Source organism: Echiichthys vipera (genome assembly GCF_963691815.1).
Source record: "Echiichthys vipera genome assembly, chromosome: 6".
Lineage (NCBI taxonomy): Eukaryota > Metazoa > Chordata > Actinopteri > Perciformes > Trachinidae > Echiichthys > Echiichthys vipera.
Window position 1 is genome coordinate 10,030,189 of NC_139831.1, and position 19,934 is coordinate 10,050,122.

The window sequence follows — 19,934 nt, forward strand, 5'->3', positions numbered from 1 at the left end:
ATTATACGATTACCAGGGAGCACTTGCACCTGTTCAGCTTAGAATCAAGCAGCCAATGCAAGCCTCTGTAACATCTCAGACTTACAGAAATGTAAAAAGATACTAAGTTGTACCTACAACCATCAGAAAGCCGAGAGGTAAAGAAAGTCCCCCGCTGCAGCCTATCGTTGTTTAACACGCTCACATTAAGAATGTAGGAGCTTAAATATTCTTCTGACACGCTCCTTATGTGAGTGCAACATGTCTTGAAAAGTGTTATGGAAGAGCCAACAAGTTGCTTTGTTGGCACTTGCTTGTTTGTCAAGATGTGATTGCATTATGCAAGGGAAAATATCCTCACTAAAAAAAAATCCCATCAGAGGCATTTAACAGTGATTCTTCTCATGTTTCTTATTTTACAGCAGGCATTATTCAAAGATGGTTGTGAGTGAGTCTGAACTTCCCTTTGCTCTTGTAACTGGTAAGATATATTAACAACAATGTATATAATCTAAATTATATAAACACTTTTATAGTGCCCTGAAACAGGCCCAGTGAAGTTGCTACTATTCAGCCTCTAGTGTTTAATTGACTGACACAGTTTAAGTGTTTGTAATAAATAAAAACATAAAGAGGTAAATTACATGTCCATATTGCACAAGAATGACCTTATTTTCCTTCCAACACAGTGCAATCACTCTTTATTGATTAACAATGATTGGATATGGCTCAGAACTAATTCACCTCTTGGACAGCATATTAATTGTGGTCAAACTGCCGACTTCTCCTCCAATATAAAGAGGAAATTGATTTACCAGTGCGTGTTTCATTGTTATTCTTGGTGGGGTTTTTTTCATTGGGGTGAAACAGTCTGGGGGTAAAAAATGGACAAGGAGGAATAACAGAATTGAGCGACGGCTGCGGACGCTAGGTGTCACCCTTGTGACTTTGAAATCGGCCTGCCCTAGACAGGATGTGATGGCAGCTGAGCGCGCTGGTGAGAGGCAGGCAGGCGCACAGGCTGTGTGTGTGTGTGTGTGTGTGTGTGTGTGTGTGTGTGTGTGTGTGTGTGTGTGTGTGTGTGTGTGTGTGTGTGTGTGTGTGTGTGTGTGTGTGTGTGTGTGTGTGTGTGTGTGTGTGTGTGTGTGTGTGTGTGTGTGTGTGTGTGTGTGTGTGTGTGTGTGTGTGTGTGTGTGTGTGTATGTGTGTGTGTGTGTGTGTGGGACCCGCTGTGTCGCTTCTGTTTAAATGAGAGGAGTGTGATGACAAAATATGTGCAGAGCAACAAGAGGAACTTAATATTAACCCCCGTTTTCTTTGTTTGGCAGTTTTGTTGTGGCAGGCGTGTATTGTTCACGAGCCTCAATTTGACCTCGACCTGATCAAGAGACGCACTGAATAACAGATGATTGATTTGTTTTATTTTTTTGGCCATGATTATTTCTGTCGACCGGCTTCAGGTCAAAGTCCACCATCATTAACCTTTATAAACGCACAAACGATTTCATTACAGTGGAGGCTGTTTATTACTGTATTTTTCATAGCATCAAACTATTTTCTATTTTATTAAACTCACTCCATCATAAGCTTGTGTTTACTGGTGTTCATCCAAAATAATTGAATGTGAAATTCAATTTAACTGTCAGTTATTAACGGTGTGAAACAGACTATTGGTTGTGACCTTAAATATACTGAAAGCAAATATTGACAAACATTTTGAAGGATATATTTAACTCTGTTTGTGTAATTGTTAAGGAGGCTCAAGGGCCATATCTAGCCTGAAAACATTTTGTGACATCCAAGAAAAAAAACCCGTCGGTAATTGATTTCGCCAATGGCAAGATTTCCCCTCAGCATGCTGGAAGCCATAATCCATAGCCTAATGTTTATGCATTATTTGAAATTATGACACCATGGTGCCTGGTGCTGCCCAACTTAAGACGCACAAGTGAGACCCGTTAGGGTGTAAATGTAAATAGGGACAAAAATGCGTAGGCTACAGATGCAACTTCAAATAAGGAAACAATTCAGTGTAGTTCTTCAGATGCTAGCTGCTTTGGCACAGAGGTAACCGAACTTTGACATGTCACTGAGGGTCAAACACATCCAAAGTCCACATTAACCTCCAGTACCTCCACTGAGAATATATATTTTGTAAAATATATAACTTACTACAAATAATTGCCCATGGGCTGCTGTAAGAGAAAACAAGGACACATCTGTGAAAAGTCTCTTCTGGGATAAATCAGACTGTTACTCTTTTTATCTCAAAGACCCCCATGGGCCCCCAGACCCCACTTTTGAAACCGCTGCTCTAACGATCATCTAATACACAGCTTCATGTTTCAACTTGTACGCTGTAATTGCCCGTTGAGTCGTCCATCTGCAGGAGAACAGGTAGTTGGCCGTGTTTCATTGCTGTACTTTGCCCCACCCACCAGCAGCTCCCAGTCCTCCTGTGTAACCCCTGATTGGCTGAGGGGATTGCAGGTCCTGAGACTGAGCGCTCGGCTCGGAGCTGCGCGTTTGCCAGTGTGCACCAGTGAAGCAGGAGGAGTGCTTGTTGGAGTCAACTAGACAGCCTACTGGCAACGAGTGGAGATTTCTTTTTTTCTGCCTCCACCAGGCTGGATATAGGCGACTGTGCATCTACTTTGCTGCAGCCCAACATGAAATGCGTTTTGTACATACAGTAGGCTCTTGCAGCGTTTCCAGTGGGCTTTTGGCTACATTTTCAACGGATTTTTTTTCATGTTACATGGACTAATTATCGGGATACGTGGAGCCTTTTCCGAGAGGAAATTAATTAGTAAGTAAAAGCTTCAAGACTTTCGGACGGGATGAAAGAAAGAATCTGCTGGAAATAAACAAGGTAATCGGGACATCAGTGATGTGCTGAGGCATTCCTGCAATCACACCCATTTTCTTTAGATATCCGGACTTGAGCTGTTGAATAATGTTGTGACTGCAGATCCTTTAAGCTTTTTGCATCAGCTGTGCAGTTTGAAAGCATATAGCCGAAGAGGAAATTGTACTACTGCTTGTAATATCTCACACAAAGCAAGATGAGTATCCAAAATGCGACTTAAATATTTGCTGGCATCAAGGCGGAGAATTTGACACGGACTTTTTGAATCCCATTACTTCATCTGTACGGAAGATTTAACATTTTGTGGACTTGCTCAAAGGAATTTCTCATTTATGCAGTCCGAATATATTCCCTCATTTCAGCCCACTTGAAAGATGGACAGTTCATCATATGAGTCATGTGTAAGACCAGTTTGCCGCTTGAGAAGAGCTGCACGGATTTACACGGCTGAATCACTGTTGTGAGAAGATTCAGCATGTTTTCACAGATCTGTCGTCCCCAATGTTTCGCCCGCTGCAGTAGACCGGAGGATGTGCTCTGCCTCAGAAGAGTGAAATAGGCTAAAGCACTTGTTACAATTACAGCTTTCACACCATGATATAATTTGCACACAAGAGCTATTCGTCAGCCAAACACTTTTCTGGACATTTGAATGAGATGAGATTTGGAACATTTTCCTATTTTCTTTGACGAGCATACTTGTGCGTAATTATTATTAAGGTCTTCATTAGGGAGAGGAAAAACTCAACAGGTACAATGCAAACCAAGGAGATGGAATTAATACAATTAATTGTTGTGCTCCTCTTATTTTGGGTCGGGGCTGAGGCTGTTATAAACCTAAAGTATGGAATAAACGAGGAGATGAAGCCCGGGTCAGTAATTGGAAACGTGACAAAGGACGCACTAAAGCAAGGATTTCAGATCGCGCCGCAGCCCCCCTACTTGAGGGTTATTTCAAATTCAGAGCCACGATGGGTGGAACTCAGTCCAGCCGGAATCCTTACAACCCAAATGAAAATAGATCGGGACGTAGTTTGTCGACAGAACCCAAAGTGCATTATTTCCCTAGAAGTGATGTCAAACTCCATGGAGATCTGTGTCATCAAAGTTGAAATTGAGGATTTGAACGATAACGCACCCAGATTCCCAACGGGCCACATCGACATTGAAATTTCTGAAAATGCCTCCCCTGGTACCAGGTTTCCCCTAGAGGGGGCAAGCGATCCGGACTCGGGGATCTTTGGAGTGCAATCATATTCCATCACCCCAAATGAGCTTTTCGGACTAGAAATAAAGACCAGAGGGGATGGGTCCAAAATTGCTGAGCTTGTTGTGCAAAAATCGTTAGACAGGGAGACCCAGTCCCACTATTCATATGAAATCAGCGCAGAAGATGGAGGAGACCCTCCTAAGATAGGCGCGGTCCAGTTAAATATCAAGGTGATTGATTCAAATGACAATAACCCTGTTTTCGACGAGCCTGTGTACACAGTTAATGTGATGGAGAATTCCCCCACTAATACATTAGTCATAGATTTGAATGCAACGGATCCCGACGAGGGTACTAATGGGGAGGTTGTGTACTCGTTCAACAGTTACGTCACCGAGAAAACCAGGGATGCGTTCAAAATTGACCCCAGAACCGGGATCATCACCGTCAACGGTGTTTTGGATTATGAAACAGCGCAAATATATGAGATTGACGTCCAGGCCAAAGATTTAGGTCCTAACTCGATCCCTGCTCACTGCAAAGTCACAGTGAATGTGATGGACACGAACGATAACCCACCTGTTATCAGTTTACTCTCACTGAACACAGAGATGGTGGAAGTTAGTGAAAACGCGCAGCGTGGATATGTCATTGCACTAGTGAGGGTGTCAGATAAGGATTCAGGGGCAAACGGGAAAGTGCAGTGCAGGCTGCAAGGCAATGTTCCGTTCAGACTTCAAGAATATGAGAGCTTCTCCACTATACTTGTTGATGGCAGGCTGGACAGAGAGCAAAAGGACACATACAATCTGACTATCCAAGCGGAGGACAGTGGCACACCTCCTTTACGCGCCACAAAGTCTTTGGTAGTCAAAGTCACAGATGAAAACGACAACCCTCCCCACTTCCTCAAACCACATTATCAAGAAATGGTGATGGAAAACAACCTCCCTGGTTCGTGCCTGCTGGCAGTGTCAGCGGAAGACCCGGACCTGGGGATGAATGGCACAGTTTCCTACTCCATAGTCCCCGGTGAGATTAAGCACATGGATGTAAACACATATGTCAGCATAAACCCATCAGGCCGCATTTACTCCATGAGATCGTTCGACCACGAATACACAAGGACTTTTGATTTCAAAGTTTTGGCCAGGGACAACGGTAATCCCTCTTTATCAAGTAACGCCACGGTGCGTATTGTTGTTTTGGATGTCAACGACAACACACCTGTTATGACAAACCCTCCCCTGGTTAATGGCACAGCGGAGGTTTCCATCCCACGAAACGCTGGAGTGGGTTACATGGTGACCCAAGTTAAAGCAGACGACTACGATGAGGGTGAGAACGGCCGGCTGACCTACACCATCTCAGAGGGGGACAGAGCTTTCTTTGAAATCGACCAGGTGAACGGAGAAGTGCGCTCCACCAGGATGTTTGGAGAAAACGCCAAATCCAACTATGAGATCACAGTCGTGGCGAGGGACCACGGCAAGCCCTCCCTGTCCGCCTCGGCCTACATTGTGGTGTACCTCTCGCCAGACCTGAACGCACAGGAGCCTATTGGACCCGTCAACCTATCCCTCATCTTCATCATCGCTCTGGGCTCTATCGCAGCCATCCTGTTTGTCACCATGATTTTTGTGGCGGTCAAGTGCAAGAGGGATAATAAGGAGATCCGGACGTACAACTGCAGGTACTGACTAAATATTGTGTGTGTGTGTGTGTGTGTGTGTGTGTGTGTGTGTGTGTGTGTGTGTGTGTGTGTGTGTGTGTGTGTGTGTGTGTGTGTGTGTCGTTCGTGGTGCCGCGATCCTGCCTGAAACTGTGAGCTGTGAGTGCATTGTTTTTGTCATGCAGCATGCTGAGGCCCGAATGAGAACTGCAGCCCCCTCCCAACAGCAACACACACACGCACAGTTTAAACTGAGGGAGACGATAGACTCGACTGCTTTAAATCAGAGACTTTCTGCAGAGGCCCACTCTTCCGTGTTAAGGAAACGTGATGGATTGATTTAATCCTTCCTTTGTAACCAATTGGCTCATAAATATGACAGTTCAACTGTCATGTTCAATTTGCGAGAGTGTTGCCGGACAATTAACGTCCCACTGGCTCAATAGTAGTCCCAGACATTTATTATTTAACGTCCACCATGGCTGATTGGCTGTTATCAGCTCTAATCCAGTGTGATTATGGACACCCCTCCAGGATCACTCAGAATTACCTCTCCTTTCTTCTGCACTAAGGAAGATTTGGGGCAATAAAATGAAATAAAACGTGTTAAATGTAGTATACATTATTAAAAAATAAGAATCTTAATCACATCATCATTAACTATCTTTCCTGGAAAGGAGCAGATTATTATTTCCCTGACCATGTCTATTGAATATACTGTTTTGTTCATCAATCTGAACATCAGCTCTGGCTTTGATTTCCCTATGCCACATTACCACTATAAATTTACATATAGATTGGATTTGAAAATTTAACCTGAAGCTATAATCATATTTTGCTCCAAACATTATTTTGTTAATTTGAAGTTAACTTGGGCCATTTTTCAAGCATGTAGTCGTAAAATAAATTTAGAACTCCCCAAGCATTGCTCAGATTTTCCTTCTCAATATAGATTACATTTTTATTTATGTTCTCATGTAATGTTTGGTTGAACTCCACATCACTTTTAAAAGCTTTTCAACATTTTTTGAATTTTAAAATTAATCATTTTTCTTTCTGTGTATCTCTAAGAAAACGCGTTACTACTGCAGTTACATCCATGCTATTAAAATGAAGAATCCACAGCTCTTTTCACCATAGAAATACCAAAAAAAAATAATATTCTAGTTTATATGTCTTTTGTCATGAAGAAATAATGATAGACACCTGCAAATTCCAAATTCAAAGCTGCTATCGGTACTTTACTCCCATAGTGTGTTCTACTCTCCATTCTGGGTGCTTTAATCAGCACTGATGTGTTCTGCTTCTCAGTCACGACCTCGAATATGAGGAGCGGTTATCTCCAATTTATTGCTTGTCCTCTGTCAGTCCGTAGACTCTCAAGATTTCCCCTCCCAGATTTCAGTTTGGGCACAGAATAGAGACACAACACGTTAAAGTGATAAATGAAAAAGAGATGGACTATTTTCTATTCTTGCAGCTGCCCATTTTCTTTCCCCTGAATCAAAGGGGAGCAGACTGGGGGAGGGAGCTGTTTTGAAGATGCAATCTAAAAGAAAAATGAAAAAGACAACCTACAGTGGTGCGTCTTAGCCGGTGCGATTCTAGAAGTGACAGAAGATTAGAGATGCATTTTATTGAGGAGCAGAGGCCAGTGGGGGCTGGTATAGAAGAAGCAGAAACAGAGACCTTGCGATTTCATGCGTAGCTATAGTTTTGTTGTGTGCTGTAACAGAAAATAAACCATAAAAGTTAAAAATGGCCTCCTCCAGAGTTTGAAGTAATGCAGATGGTAAAAAACATCACAAATTATATGGAATATGTTCAGTTATGTTTGTAGTCATCACTATAGAGAATATAGCATCTGTTCTGTGGAAAACTGCAAGACTGTGCGAAGAATGGATATTTCCCCCACTCTGAGGATCCTTTGATAAAATATGGCTGCGGTGCTCATTTGCTCTTATTAAAGTCAAAATACTCAGTTCAAGTTTGCAGTAGCCACAGAGAGCATCTAAATGAATTTGAATCTGCAGTTCTCATGCACTCTGTACTGCTACTGGACTCGCTTGATATTGAAAGAAAAAAATGGAATTAATGTGGGTTGTGTACTTTGAATATGCTTTTGCATATACCGGTAGTGCTGCTCAGTGTGTTCTTTTTCTTTGCCTCTTGTGGTTTTAGCATGTTTGCATATTGTCTGCCTGTTTGTGACATGTCGATTGTTGAGCATGCAAATGCAAACAAACAAGGGAAAACAGCTCCATTGCACGCTGGGAGTGGGGAGTCACTTAAGTGTGCTGTTCCATCCCTGGATACAGGCAATGAACATTTGACTGGCACCCATGCTCAAACAGCGCCCAAGCTGGCATGGCGGGCACGCTTTTTGACTGTGTGGACAGGAGAGGGAAAGGCAGAACACTGCTTTATTGAGTCTGTTCAGTTTCTTCTACTTGCGCAGGGTGGCGGAGTACTCATATGGCAACCAGAAGAAGTCCAGCAAGAAGAAGAAGCTGAGCAAGAATGACATCCGCCTGGTGCCACGTGACGTTGAGGAGACAGACAAGATGAATGTGGTGAGTTGCTCGTCTCTCACCTCCTCGCTCAACTACTTCGACTACCACCAGCAGAGCCTGCCACTGGGCTGCAGGCGCTCCGAGAGCACCTTCCTCAACGTGGAGAACCAGAACTCACGCAATGCAGCTCCCAACCATGGCTATCAGCACCCGTTCACTGGGCAGGCCCACCAGCAGCCAGACCTCATCATCAACGGCATGCCACTGCCAGAGGTGAGATACAATCCGCTGTGCTCTGTCCTAAATCCTCGGCTGGGCTGCTTTGGGTGTAGAGAAAAAGGGGGAGGTTTGGTTTTAAGATTGATTCTCGTGAAGAGAAATTCAGCTTTATTATGTTTCATTTACATTAATTCTTATTAATAGGCCTCCTTGTGCTGAGTCTAAAGAATGAGCTGTAGAGAAGCAATGCACCACCTTTCAACCCATCTCAAGGTCTAGTGATATTTCATATTCCATCGTGCCACAGATTATAATGTCAGTGAAATGTCTTGCTGTTATTGATGGAAAGCTGAAATGGCATGTGACGTACAGTCAGTCGCCTTGAGTTGAATCCTTCAAGGCATTTCAAGGGGCCAAGACATTAAGGCTGACCTGTGACATAAAACACTTTGCCAAGCAGAATTTGGAGGCCTAACAAAGTGGATTATTTGGCCTCTCTTACACCACTTGTTTTTTTGTTTTTTTATTTTATTTGTCCATGCTGAGCTATTGTAAAAAGAACAGCAGTTTGAGCACCTGCCAGAAGTATTGACCAAGCTAATCAGCTCCCCCACACATCATTCCAGGTTCTAGCAGAAAGAATAATCATTGCTTAAATGCTTTATCTGCGTGTTGTTCATTTGGCTGCAGTTTTACCTCCATAGCCGTTCTGCACAGCCACCCATTGAATTACCCTGACATACCATGCATGGCTCCAGCAGAGCGGTAAAGGTCTGACTTGAAAGACTGTTCATGCCGAGAGAGTGTATGCAGACCAGCTGATCTTTAGTTTATAGATTTTCTTATGTATAATATTGTCTATTGGATTCTTTGGGAAACCTTTCCCGTCATGACCCACTTCTCCTCGATCCCATGGGACAAAGGGGCATTTATGTTTGTGTGAGAGAAAATGTGCATCAGTGTATGTGTTTGTTTGTATAAAAATGTGCATCATGCTCACTCTTATAGACAGCAGCAAAAAAGCTCCAGCTCCACATTAACAGACAGACAGACAGACACACACACACACACACACACACACACACACACACACACACACACACACACACACACACACACACACACACACACACACACGTAATTGATGAGTCCAATCTCCATTTGACATTCACTGAGAAGAAGGTGGGGGGTGTGGGGGATTGGGAGTGTGGTTTTAAAACAAGAAACACAAGATGGATATTGATGTATTGACTGGATGATCCAGAGAGATCCAGGCCCTGGTGGATCCTGAGGGGTCAATGAGACCTACTTACAGGCATGCTGATTTACTGGGCCTGTCTGAGCTGGTTCTGACTGAGTGTGTGTGTGTGTGTGTGTGTGTGTGTGTGTGTGTGTGTGTGTGTGTGTGTGTGTGTGTGTGTGTGTGTGTGTGTGTGTGTGTGTGTGTGTGTGTGTGTGTGTGTGTGAGTAACACAGGTGGAAGGAATGAGAAATGTTGTAGAGGGTTGTCCTGTGGTGTTATCTGGTCAGTGGAGGGATTCAGCAGGTACACGCAGTGACCTATATGCTGTGATTGTATTCGCTGGTAGGTAGCGCTATGCAGGTCATCACCAACCTTTCCTCAGCAAAGAGAATGTGGGTCTGGCTGCACAAAGAAATCATTGAAACAAATAGATCCGCATACCAATTCATAATTTTTTTTCATCCATCCTATTGGGCACAGGGATGTGCGTCTCTTTTATCGTTGCTTACTACACAAAGAAATCAACCAGCGTTGTAAAACGCTCCAGCAGGCGTCCTGTCTCTATGGCTTAACCATCCAATAAAAGCACATTTGCCGCAGGATTAGGAGAGCCTTTATTTGTTTCAGCTAATGAAAAAGTGGAGAGGGAGACAAATAGGGTTGAAGATTGATTTAGATGATTCCATATGCAAAGCTTGGAATGGTCTTGATAGAGCTGTGTGAGGGCGGATCGAGAGATAAAAAGGGAAGAAGTGAGCGAGGGCCAGGTGTCTGAGCCCCGACCACGTTTTCTCATTTGCTTAGAGGCAGTTGATTGGCTTGGTAAAGGCCGGGCCTGTTTAGCATGCAGCTTCCATTGCTCTCCGCCTTGCACATGATGTTGACAAACATCTCTTTGACCCGGCCTTTGCATATTTCCCTGGCCTGAGAAAAAAGAATGTGTGTGTGTGATTGAGAAAGTAAGTGAGAAATAGCTGTAGCGAGAGCATGCCTTATACCCTCCAACAGAGTAACCCCAGAGCAACACCAGTTGTCATTGTTTTCATAACTCCCCATTGTGACATTTGCATGAGAGAGAAGCTCTACAGTAAGTACAAATGTTGCTCTTAAATAAAAAATGTTTTCAGTATAATTACAATGCCATTTATAGCAAAAACAAACAGCAGTGAAATGGCTGATAATTGCTTTGTTACAATGAGCAAGCTTGGGCTTGAAACCACTTGACTCCACAAGTCCTCAACCCGTCTCCCATTGACTAGCTAGGACACACGAGTGGCTGCACTGTAGTGATTACTAAGGCAGCTTTGTCCCCCAAAAATTGTTTTCATCCTGAGGGCAACCTCATAATTATCCATGATTCATTTATCCGCAGCGGAAGAGCTTTTTGTTTTTACACTAGGGCACAATGATGACTCTGTGTTTGTTTATTTTCCAAACATGTAGATTAAAATGATCATAGACATCAGATTTTGAATACGAGGTCAGATTAGGTTTGCTAATGGAGGTAAAGAGGCTATGTGCTTGTGTTTATTTGTAAATTATGTGTTTGATCGATGCAAAGTTCTCCCCCATTGTCAGTTTTTGTGGGGCAGCGAACATCCTGCTTATGTCAGAGCAGCTTGAGTCAAGCTTTTCCTGCTTTAGACAAAGCACGCCGGCACACAGGCGTACACACACAAACACAGCAGACTTGGCCAAGATAACAGTGACAGGTCTCCCCGAAGGCTTCATACCTGCAATTGCATTGTGTACATTGTATTTTCCCTTGTGAGAATGTGTACCAGTATATACCTATCTGAACATTGCTGTCCGTTGTTTTGAAAAGCATCAGCTGTGAGATGTTTGTTAGACCTGCCTGTGGTAGCACTAATATGAACGCTCACAGGAGAATAGAGCTGTCTTCCATGGCTTAATTATAGCGAATCACTTGGTGAGGGAGACAATTATACAGTAAAGGAATGGCCTTTGGCTAGAATGTTTTTTTAAATTTGTAATGTGTACGGCATCTCACACCTGTGATTCCAGATAATGAGCATAGCAGGAAAATGAGATATCTTACTTCATTGATTAGCCTTATTCAGGTGAGAGATCTTTCTTTTACACAGGTGATAAATGAATGAGAAAAAGCCAAAGGTGATAAATGAAACCAGTGCTTCTGGTAATTGATGCAATCATTCTCAAGATGTTCTGTGCACAGTTTCCTTAAATACACTGGAGCTACATACATCTCAGTGAAACTGTATTATAGTCAGTGGCGCAATAAGTACTCAGATCTTTTACTTAAGTAAAGGTAGTGGGGGGGGGGGACATTACATTGCTCTGGTTGATCATATATCGATTCATTGTCTCAATATTATTGAAGCAAAGTTCTCATATCCATTCACATCATCTTTAAGATTAGCCTTTATTTTGAAATTTCAGGCTAAACGTAAATAGACCGGCATGTTAGTGACGCTGCTGGCAGCGGTTGATCGGCCAGTAGAACGTGTCACTAATGGTTTTGCTGCGTTCATTTGTAATCGTAAATCAGGATCTACCAACTTCTGAGTCAGGCTTGTAGTAAGGGCAGAAGTGTACTAGGAATGTGTGTGTGTTTGTGTGTATGGATATAAGAAGGTAACATACATATAGGACGGACTGGAAGTCAAGTGGTGAATGTGTTTCAAAAAGTTTACAAAAGGAAAAAAAAATAGTCAACACACAAAGTTACCATGAACATGACAAGATGGAGGGCTCTGAAAGAACAGGCTCACCTGCAGTTACATCTTACTGGCAAAGAGGCCGCTAGAAACAAGATATCTCAATTCTTATGGAGTACAACTTTAAATTGGCAGATGATATTTTCTCATATTGATTGCAGGACCCTGAATTGAATCAAACTGAAAGAGTTGCAGAGTTAACGCGACTACCAATATTGTACTGCTGTTGTCCCAAGAGTCAATATAATATCGTTCTAATTATGATAAAAAATGTCTCTACTAACTTGGCATATAAAGTAGTAATACCACAGTGCAGAAATACTCTGTTACAAGTAAACCTCCTGCTTTAAAATTGTAATTTAACTAAAAGTACTAACTTATCTATTTCTGAAAGTAACTAGAAACTTTAACGATCATATACTATATTTGAAATGCAATGAAAAGAAAAATATTTACCTCTGAGATGTATTTGATATATAAAGTAGCATAAAATGGAAATACCTTAGTAAAGTACAGCAAAAGTGTATTGAAATACAGTACTTAAGTAAATGTACTAGTAACATTCCACCACTGAGTGTAAGACTCTGACAAAAGACAATTGGATGTACATTTTGTGTTGGTTCAGTTATCAAAGTCAATCAAAGGAACCTTAATGAGGAAATGTAAAAAGAAACAGCGGACAGGGTATCTCAGTGCAACAATCTTCCTGTTAGTAAGAAAGACATTTTGATATTGATGTAGGAGAGACAATAGGGAGTTGTTCCAAGGAGGCTGCACATCCCTCGCTATCACTTCACATCAGGACAATATGCATGGGCGCATTCAAACGTGTCATATTGAGCATGCAAAGTAGATGTCATGCTGTCAGCGCATACTACACATCTGTTGAAACTGCCAATCTCCCCACACACACATACTCATGAATTCACGCGCACACACAATATTTCTTATGGAGTGTCACATTTATTTGAAATACGAGCTGTGACATTATCATTTACATCATTATGAGCGACTCTGGAATCTCAGAAGGAGAAATGAGAGGCATAATCCAACATGTTCCATAATCAAACATTGTTGTGATTCTGCATTTAAAGTTCTCTTTTATGTTGTTTTGATATTGTCTGCATTCCCTGGTGTTGAATATATTCTTGGCTATAAATGTTGCTAATGAGATACCCATACTAGTTTCTGTCAGGGCAGCTCTAGTGCTAATGAAATCCTAACATATTTACTGAAGTTGCTAACTGATGTCTTCACTGTAGACAGTTTTACAGTGTATGCAATCATTTATATTATCCCCTCATCTTAGCATCACTGTAACTGTAAAAAATGTGTCTGCATTTAGAAGGCATTTTCTTAGTCAAGAGGATTGTGCAGATTTGAATGGAAATCCAATCTCCAAAATGTATCTTTCCAGTCTGTATCTTGCAAAAATAATTAAGCTTTTGTTTGTTGACTTAAACATGTTTTGATTGGCAGAAAGTAGAGACAATGATCAATTGGCTGAAAGTGAAATTGGGAGACAACAGCATGGAAAGCAGAGAAGCAGAGGGTTGAAGTAAATCTTGTCTCCGCTCTCACGTTGTTGTTGAATGCGTGCATTACTGCAACAGAAGACTGACTGGAGCTTCTTTCAAAATGTAATGCCTGCTTCTATTTAGCAGTTTCTGACTGTCAGCCTGCATTGTACAGTTTTCAATGTCATTTGAAAGTGAATAGCAGTGAATGAGTTTGACATTTTCACACAAACTAATTGAAACATTTTCTAAGTTATGGTCTACACATTTAGAAAAGGATGAATATTAGAGTTACATAAATGAATTAACTCTCCTGTCCTTTATACTTGTACAATGAGTCTGAATTTTGGTATAGCGTACAAGAAACTAAAGGGCATTAAGCCAGCGTTATGAAAAAAACACAGCCAATTTCTCTGAAGATACAAACATCCTCAACTCTAAACACTTCAGAGATATAAATAAGAATCAGATAGACAGATATTGTGCAATAAGGGAAGGGATACATAACTGCTTCATCTTAGAAGCAATATTATTTATTTATTTTTGATGCGTTGGAAGAGTGGGAGGTGTATGTTGCATTCTTTAAAGTCTCCTCCTTTCAAACGATTTGAGAAAGAAGCGTTTCATCTCCGAAAGCTTCAGATTCGAGCTGATTGAGTGGCAGATGAACCTCTTAATTATTTAGAGAGGTTATTTGTAAGGCAGAGACTTCAGAAATGCTCTGCTTTTCAAGTGCCAGTGTGTATAAGGTGAAATAAAGCCTTGTCTGTCAGAAATAAATTAACAGTGCGACAGTGATGTACTCAATGCCCTCTTTATTGCATTCGTCAGCTGGTTCCTCCCATTGTGTTTAACACACAAAGCTGGTGAAGCTGTAGGGTGATTTTGTGACATTACTCAACCAGATGGTTTTCACTTCATGCACAACCAGTGCTAGTTTTACACTTGGTTGGGTTTTTATAGCCTTGACCCCAACCCGCAACACCCCATCACCGCACGTCAATCCCAATGTTGCAGAGTTACTATGAAATGACATAACAACCCCAGGCAGCCAGTCAGAAACAGCCAGGCCCGCCAGGTTGCTACCTTCTCGTCAGGATCAGAGCATCCAGCCAAAGAGCTTAAGAGTCAAAACACATGAGTAACGGCGTCTGATGTACACGTCACTGTATATGTCCTTAACAGCATGTGACTGGTGAGGTGCATGCAGAGGGAGTAATAGCTATAGAAACGGCAGAACCTAGAATATTGAGAGACCAAAAGGAAGAGAAGAGGGGGAAAAGGTCTATTTATAGAATGTAGATGATTTTTCTCAGCCTGTATTACTGCTCCACATGAAACATGTTTTTTTTCTCTGTAAAATGTAATGTTAGAAATGAGGAAGAGATATTATTGCACAAACCATATCGACCTCTACAGAAAGCAATAACGTCACATTTCTGTTGGTAGTACAAGATGTTTTACCCCTGAAAAAACATCATGTACCTGCAAACAAAGAAGGTGGTATTAGCAAAATATAGTTTTAGTATACATTTTGCCCAAACTTCTCATGAGACATTTGAACATCTTGATAAAGATCAGCAAAACTATACATATATATATATGTATGTATATATATATATATATGTAAAACATATACATACAAGTTTTTTTTACAATTCACAATTTCACAATTACATCAAATAAAAAAGTAAGATCATATGGTACTCATCAACTTGATCATTCATCCGTCTTTTGAGATGACTGCTTTAAGGCAACTGCACTGAAAAGGCAAATATATTTGAAATGACGTTTAAAAGCTCTATCATGTGGAAAGAATTAACTTTCTTGTAAACCTATTAAATGTCAAAGGAAGGGGATTTTTTTCATGGAGCCAAAGATAGGCATATAATGGTATTAGTTGTCCAACAATTTGTGTAAAGAGATTTTTACTGGAGACATACCTAAATGCAAAATGGGGTATAACGGCATTGTGCTTATAGGTTGATGGGTCCACACATAAATGAGAGAAGGCTAAATGGAGTGAAGGAAATGGACATGGTGATGATGTTTATCGCTGGGGAAGGGGACATCATTACGCACCTTGTTAAGCCCTGCAAGCAATGCTGCGTGGACGTAATTACCCATTTAAATGAGTTTCCCGCAGCATTGTTTTTTTATTTCTCAAATTAAACCCTTAGAAACAAATGCAGCATTCTGTTTTCTGTTTCAGAAATCAAGTCCCAACATAGAGGACATTATCGTGTGGAAATTTACCATCAAGTAGTTGGATTTATTACAACATTTTGAAGAAATCGTATACAGCCTTTCACACTTTTTTTGCAAAGTATGCACGACAGACCCGTGCAGTATTTAATATAAAGCAAAACTTAGGTGGAGAAAACTAATAAAGCCAAACAAATCTCATGAAAATCTATGACAAGGGAAGGCTCCAGGAGAATAAGAAAAATAACCTCATCTCTCATTAATGCAGATTTTGCTGCCTGTGGTTGAATATGCATGTAGTACAGTAGGACAGAAAAGGTCATGTTTAAAAACACAAACCCTAAGACTTGTTATGGCCAGGAGTGCAATCTATGTCTCGGAAGCTCACAGTACTATTTGCTCTGTCGTATCCAGTGTATGTCAAGACGAATGTGCATGCCTCCATCCCTCTGGCTCAGAAATTTTAGAAACAGAATCATTTGTAAAATGTGTATTGGCATGCAGTGTAACACAACACCGTCAAACCTTCAATATATTTGTCCTTTCTCACAGATAAGAATAACAAGGGACTCCTCTTCAGGGATTTCTTTCTTACAACAAAACCAGAATGTTTTAAAGTAAGCAAAGGGAGAAAAATATAATTACAATTCTCTAGTAATGACCATTATGATTTGAGTGGCCCAAAAACCAATTTCATCCAAATGTGCAAAGAGAAAGGGTATTAATTAAAATTCATGGCTTGTCATTTTTTTTCAGCGTCCTGTTGTAGTTGGACTGCCAGTTTCCAGACTTGTTGCCATATTAAGAGAGTTCCCAGGGCTTTCTCCTGAGTGCTGATGCTATGCTTTTTGAATGACAGGGAAATGGGGGTAGGGATTCTGCGAAACGTAACAATACTCAGCTCACTGCGAAAGGAAACTTTTCCAAGCAGCTAGCCCTGACACAAGGGAAGAATGACCTTTCCAAGTGTCCTGTTTTTTGCCTAAAACCAAGAGAGAGGCAGAGGCTGTTAGTTAGCATTTCCCCCATCAGATGAAATGTCAACTTCTGCATGCATAATTTTAGAATGGAAAGGAGGAAAACTTGTACCAATTTGCTGGTGAATCCTGAGCTTAGTTATTCACTGCATTGCAGATTTGGTCACTTTTGGTGTTACCTGCTCCCACTTTACCGTCTTCATTTCAGCTACGTTTGGATCTGTATGTTAGCACCGGGCTTTACAGTAATTGTAACATCGAGTGAAACTTAATTCAGCTGGAAACAAAATAATTTTGCCTTTGTGACTGTCTACCTTTGTGAATAATTTCAAGAAAGCATAGCAGACAAAAGGGAGCAAACATCATTGTACTACACACAAATGCTGCATTATACCTTTGTTTTGTTTGCTCCAGTGGTTGAGCAGTATTTCCTGTTCCTCCCCTCCTTTCATTTCAGTAAATTCATACAGCTCTTTGTTTCTAGACATAAACCTGGATGCGCATTAGGGAGCACATGTATGGGATGTTTGATGAGCGCAGAGGTTGTTGGCATGCAAGCCACTATAGTAGCAGTATCGGCTGCCTCAGAGCCATGCAGCAGTATGGCTAGAGGAGCAGCAGGGTAGCGTAATTGTGCATTGTTCATCCACAGAACAGAGGCAGAGCATGTAATGAGCTGTAGCATTTTCACCCAGCCAGTTTAATGGGCTATGACCGAGTATAGGCCTCTCAGAGCCCTCGCGTTCCCTCTGCCCTGTGTGGCCAGTGTCTTGGGCCTCTTCTTTTCTTTTCTTTTCTCCTATTATCCCTCTTTTCTCTGCTCGATCAGCGCCAACCATTCCATCACCCCTGTTATCCCCCTCCTTTATCTCTGCTCCCCTACCCATTGTCCCCCTGTCTGAGGGGATGGTGGGACCCCTAATGTGTTCAATGTGTGGCTCCTTTTCTCATTCATGATGTCTGTAATGCTCTAAGCAGTCAGTCTGATTCAGGCTGACATAAATCAGAATAGCTCATTGATGGAGCGCTGTGTGCAGTGTGATTACATTAAAAACCCAAACACAGCATACAAATAAAAGTTCAGGAGGAGAATTTGCTGATGTTAGGTGTAGAGGATTTGTTGTCAGAAGTCGGCTTATTTTTCTATCAAAGGCTGTTTTGCATTTTGATTATCTAGTTTTCTTGAAAGCAATTCAGTCGGGCCTGTTTCACTCAGGTTTGTTTTCCTGGGATTAGAGCTTTTCAGAAAGAGCCCTGGCTTATTATTTACGCCCATATCTAGTTTCTAGGGAGGCGGGAAACCATTTCTTTGCTCAAGTGATACCAGGTCAAGTTGGAAAGACAAGAATGTGTGCCAGGGAAAAGATTAGATATCCACTCAGGGCTGAGCTCAGAGGATAAAAACACTACTAATGATAATAGTTATGATTTGACTTGCAAAGGAATTGATAACTACTTCATCTGCCTTTTTGTGCTCTCTTATGGCATCAGAAAACAATATTCAGGGTTCAGTCAGTGTCTGACTGTGGAGCACAATGGGGCGTCAGTTTTGACTTTCCCCTCACGTCCACTGTTTGACATACCACGGCATAGATGGTCAAGTTAATGAATGAAAACCACTTGGTCTATGGCAGACTGCTCCGACAGCAGTACTTTACCCAGTAACCTCCTTAATTCAAGATTACACTCCTGTTCCTGTTTCTACGTCAGGAGAATCAGGTCCAGATGACGTCTGGAGTTTTACGCCTTTTTATTTTTTGTACATATTAAACAAACATGTTAATTAGTGAGCTTTATCAGTGGTATGTAGTAGATGGTATACAGATTTATTTGTTTTGGACGGATCCACGCTAACCATTTCCTCTTGCTTTTAGTCTCTATGCTAGCTAACTGTCTGACTTAGTGGTATCAACCTTCACATCTTAGCAATAAAGTGTATTTCCCTAAATGTTTAACTATTCCTTTAATTTATTATTGCGTTAATATGTTTTCCTTGGTTAATACATTTTTCTATTTTAGGAAAAAAAAGACAATCCAGTCTTAACTTTGTATTACTCTCAGTTTTCAGTATCACTCCAAAATGTGTGCCTGCCCCCTTTTGTTTGTGTGCGATAAGACAGCCGACAAAATACTAAGGGTGGTGTGGGGGAGGACAGACATGGGAGTTGGTATTCTGACTTTTCATTTGTTTGCTACCCAGTAATGATTATTTTAGCCTCTAAGCCCCAGATTTGGCCTTGTTTTGCTGTGGGAAGCAGCATCAATGGGGACAGAGCAGCCTTGCCCTGGCTGAGAAGCTTGTCTTTGGCTAAGCTGGTTGGCAACGAGAGTCAGGTACACGGCACGGAAGACATTTTGAGTGCAGTCACAGGAGGTCAGCTGGGAAGTGAAAGTGGAGTGAGAGGCGGAATATTCAGTTTAGGTGAGGATGGGTTGGGTTTTGCTTCTAAATTCCATATGTGTGTTCGCCTGGTGGCTGAATGAGAGCATTTTCTAATTATAGACCTCCATCGTTTGCCTTGTTAGTAAAGCTGGTAACAAGCCAGTCGCCAGCTTGCATGAGCAACTGCAGAAAGCTGACTTTTGGTTTAATTTGGAGGACTAGCTATAATCCAGACTAAATCCCTTAAAGCTGAAGCCCCCTCCCTCCCCCCACCACTGTTGGATTACGGGAGTGTCTTTAAAAGGATAAGGACCTGCTTATCACTGCTTCCCTCAACACTTGTTTGGGACTTCAGATGTGGGGGAGGACGGTTCATCGTCACCCAACGTGGCCAGTGCGGATATGAGTCATAGAGATTAGGCATCTGATGACTGAGATCAATGATAAT

General features: G+C 41.6%; 1 protein-coding gene across 2 annotated transcripts in view; it reads left to right on the top strand.

The window, feature by feature from the left end:
- Window positions 1–2,858: 2,858 nt before the first annotated feature.
- The window catches only part of pcdh19 (protocadherin 19), a 55,064-nt gene continuing 37,988 nt past the window's right edge, over window positions 2,859–19,934 (top strand). Inside the window, exons 1-2 of one of the 2 annotated variants that reach the window (XM_083915939.1) lie at window positions 2,859–5,751; window positions 8,189–8,516. In XM_083915939.1, the coding sequence (XP_083772065.1) occupies window positions 3,605–5,751; window positions 8,189–8,516 (2,475 nt within the window). In that variant the 5' untranslated portion in view covers window positions 2,859–3,604. The remainder of the gene's footprint in view (window positions 5,752–8,188; window positions 8,517–19,934) is intronic. The other variant, XM_083915940.1, reaches the window with a different exon arrangement.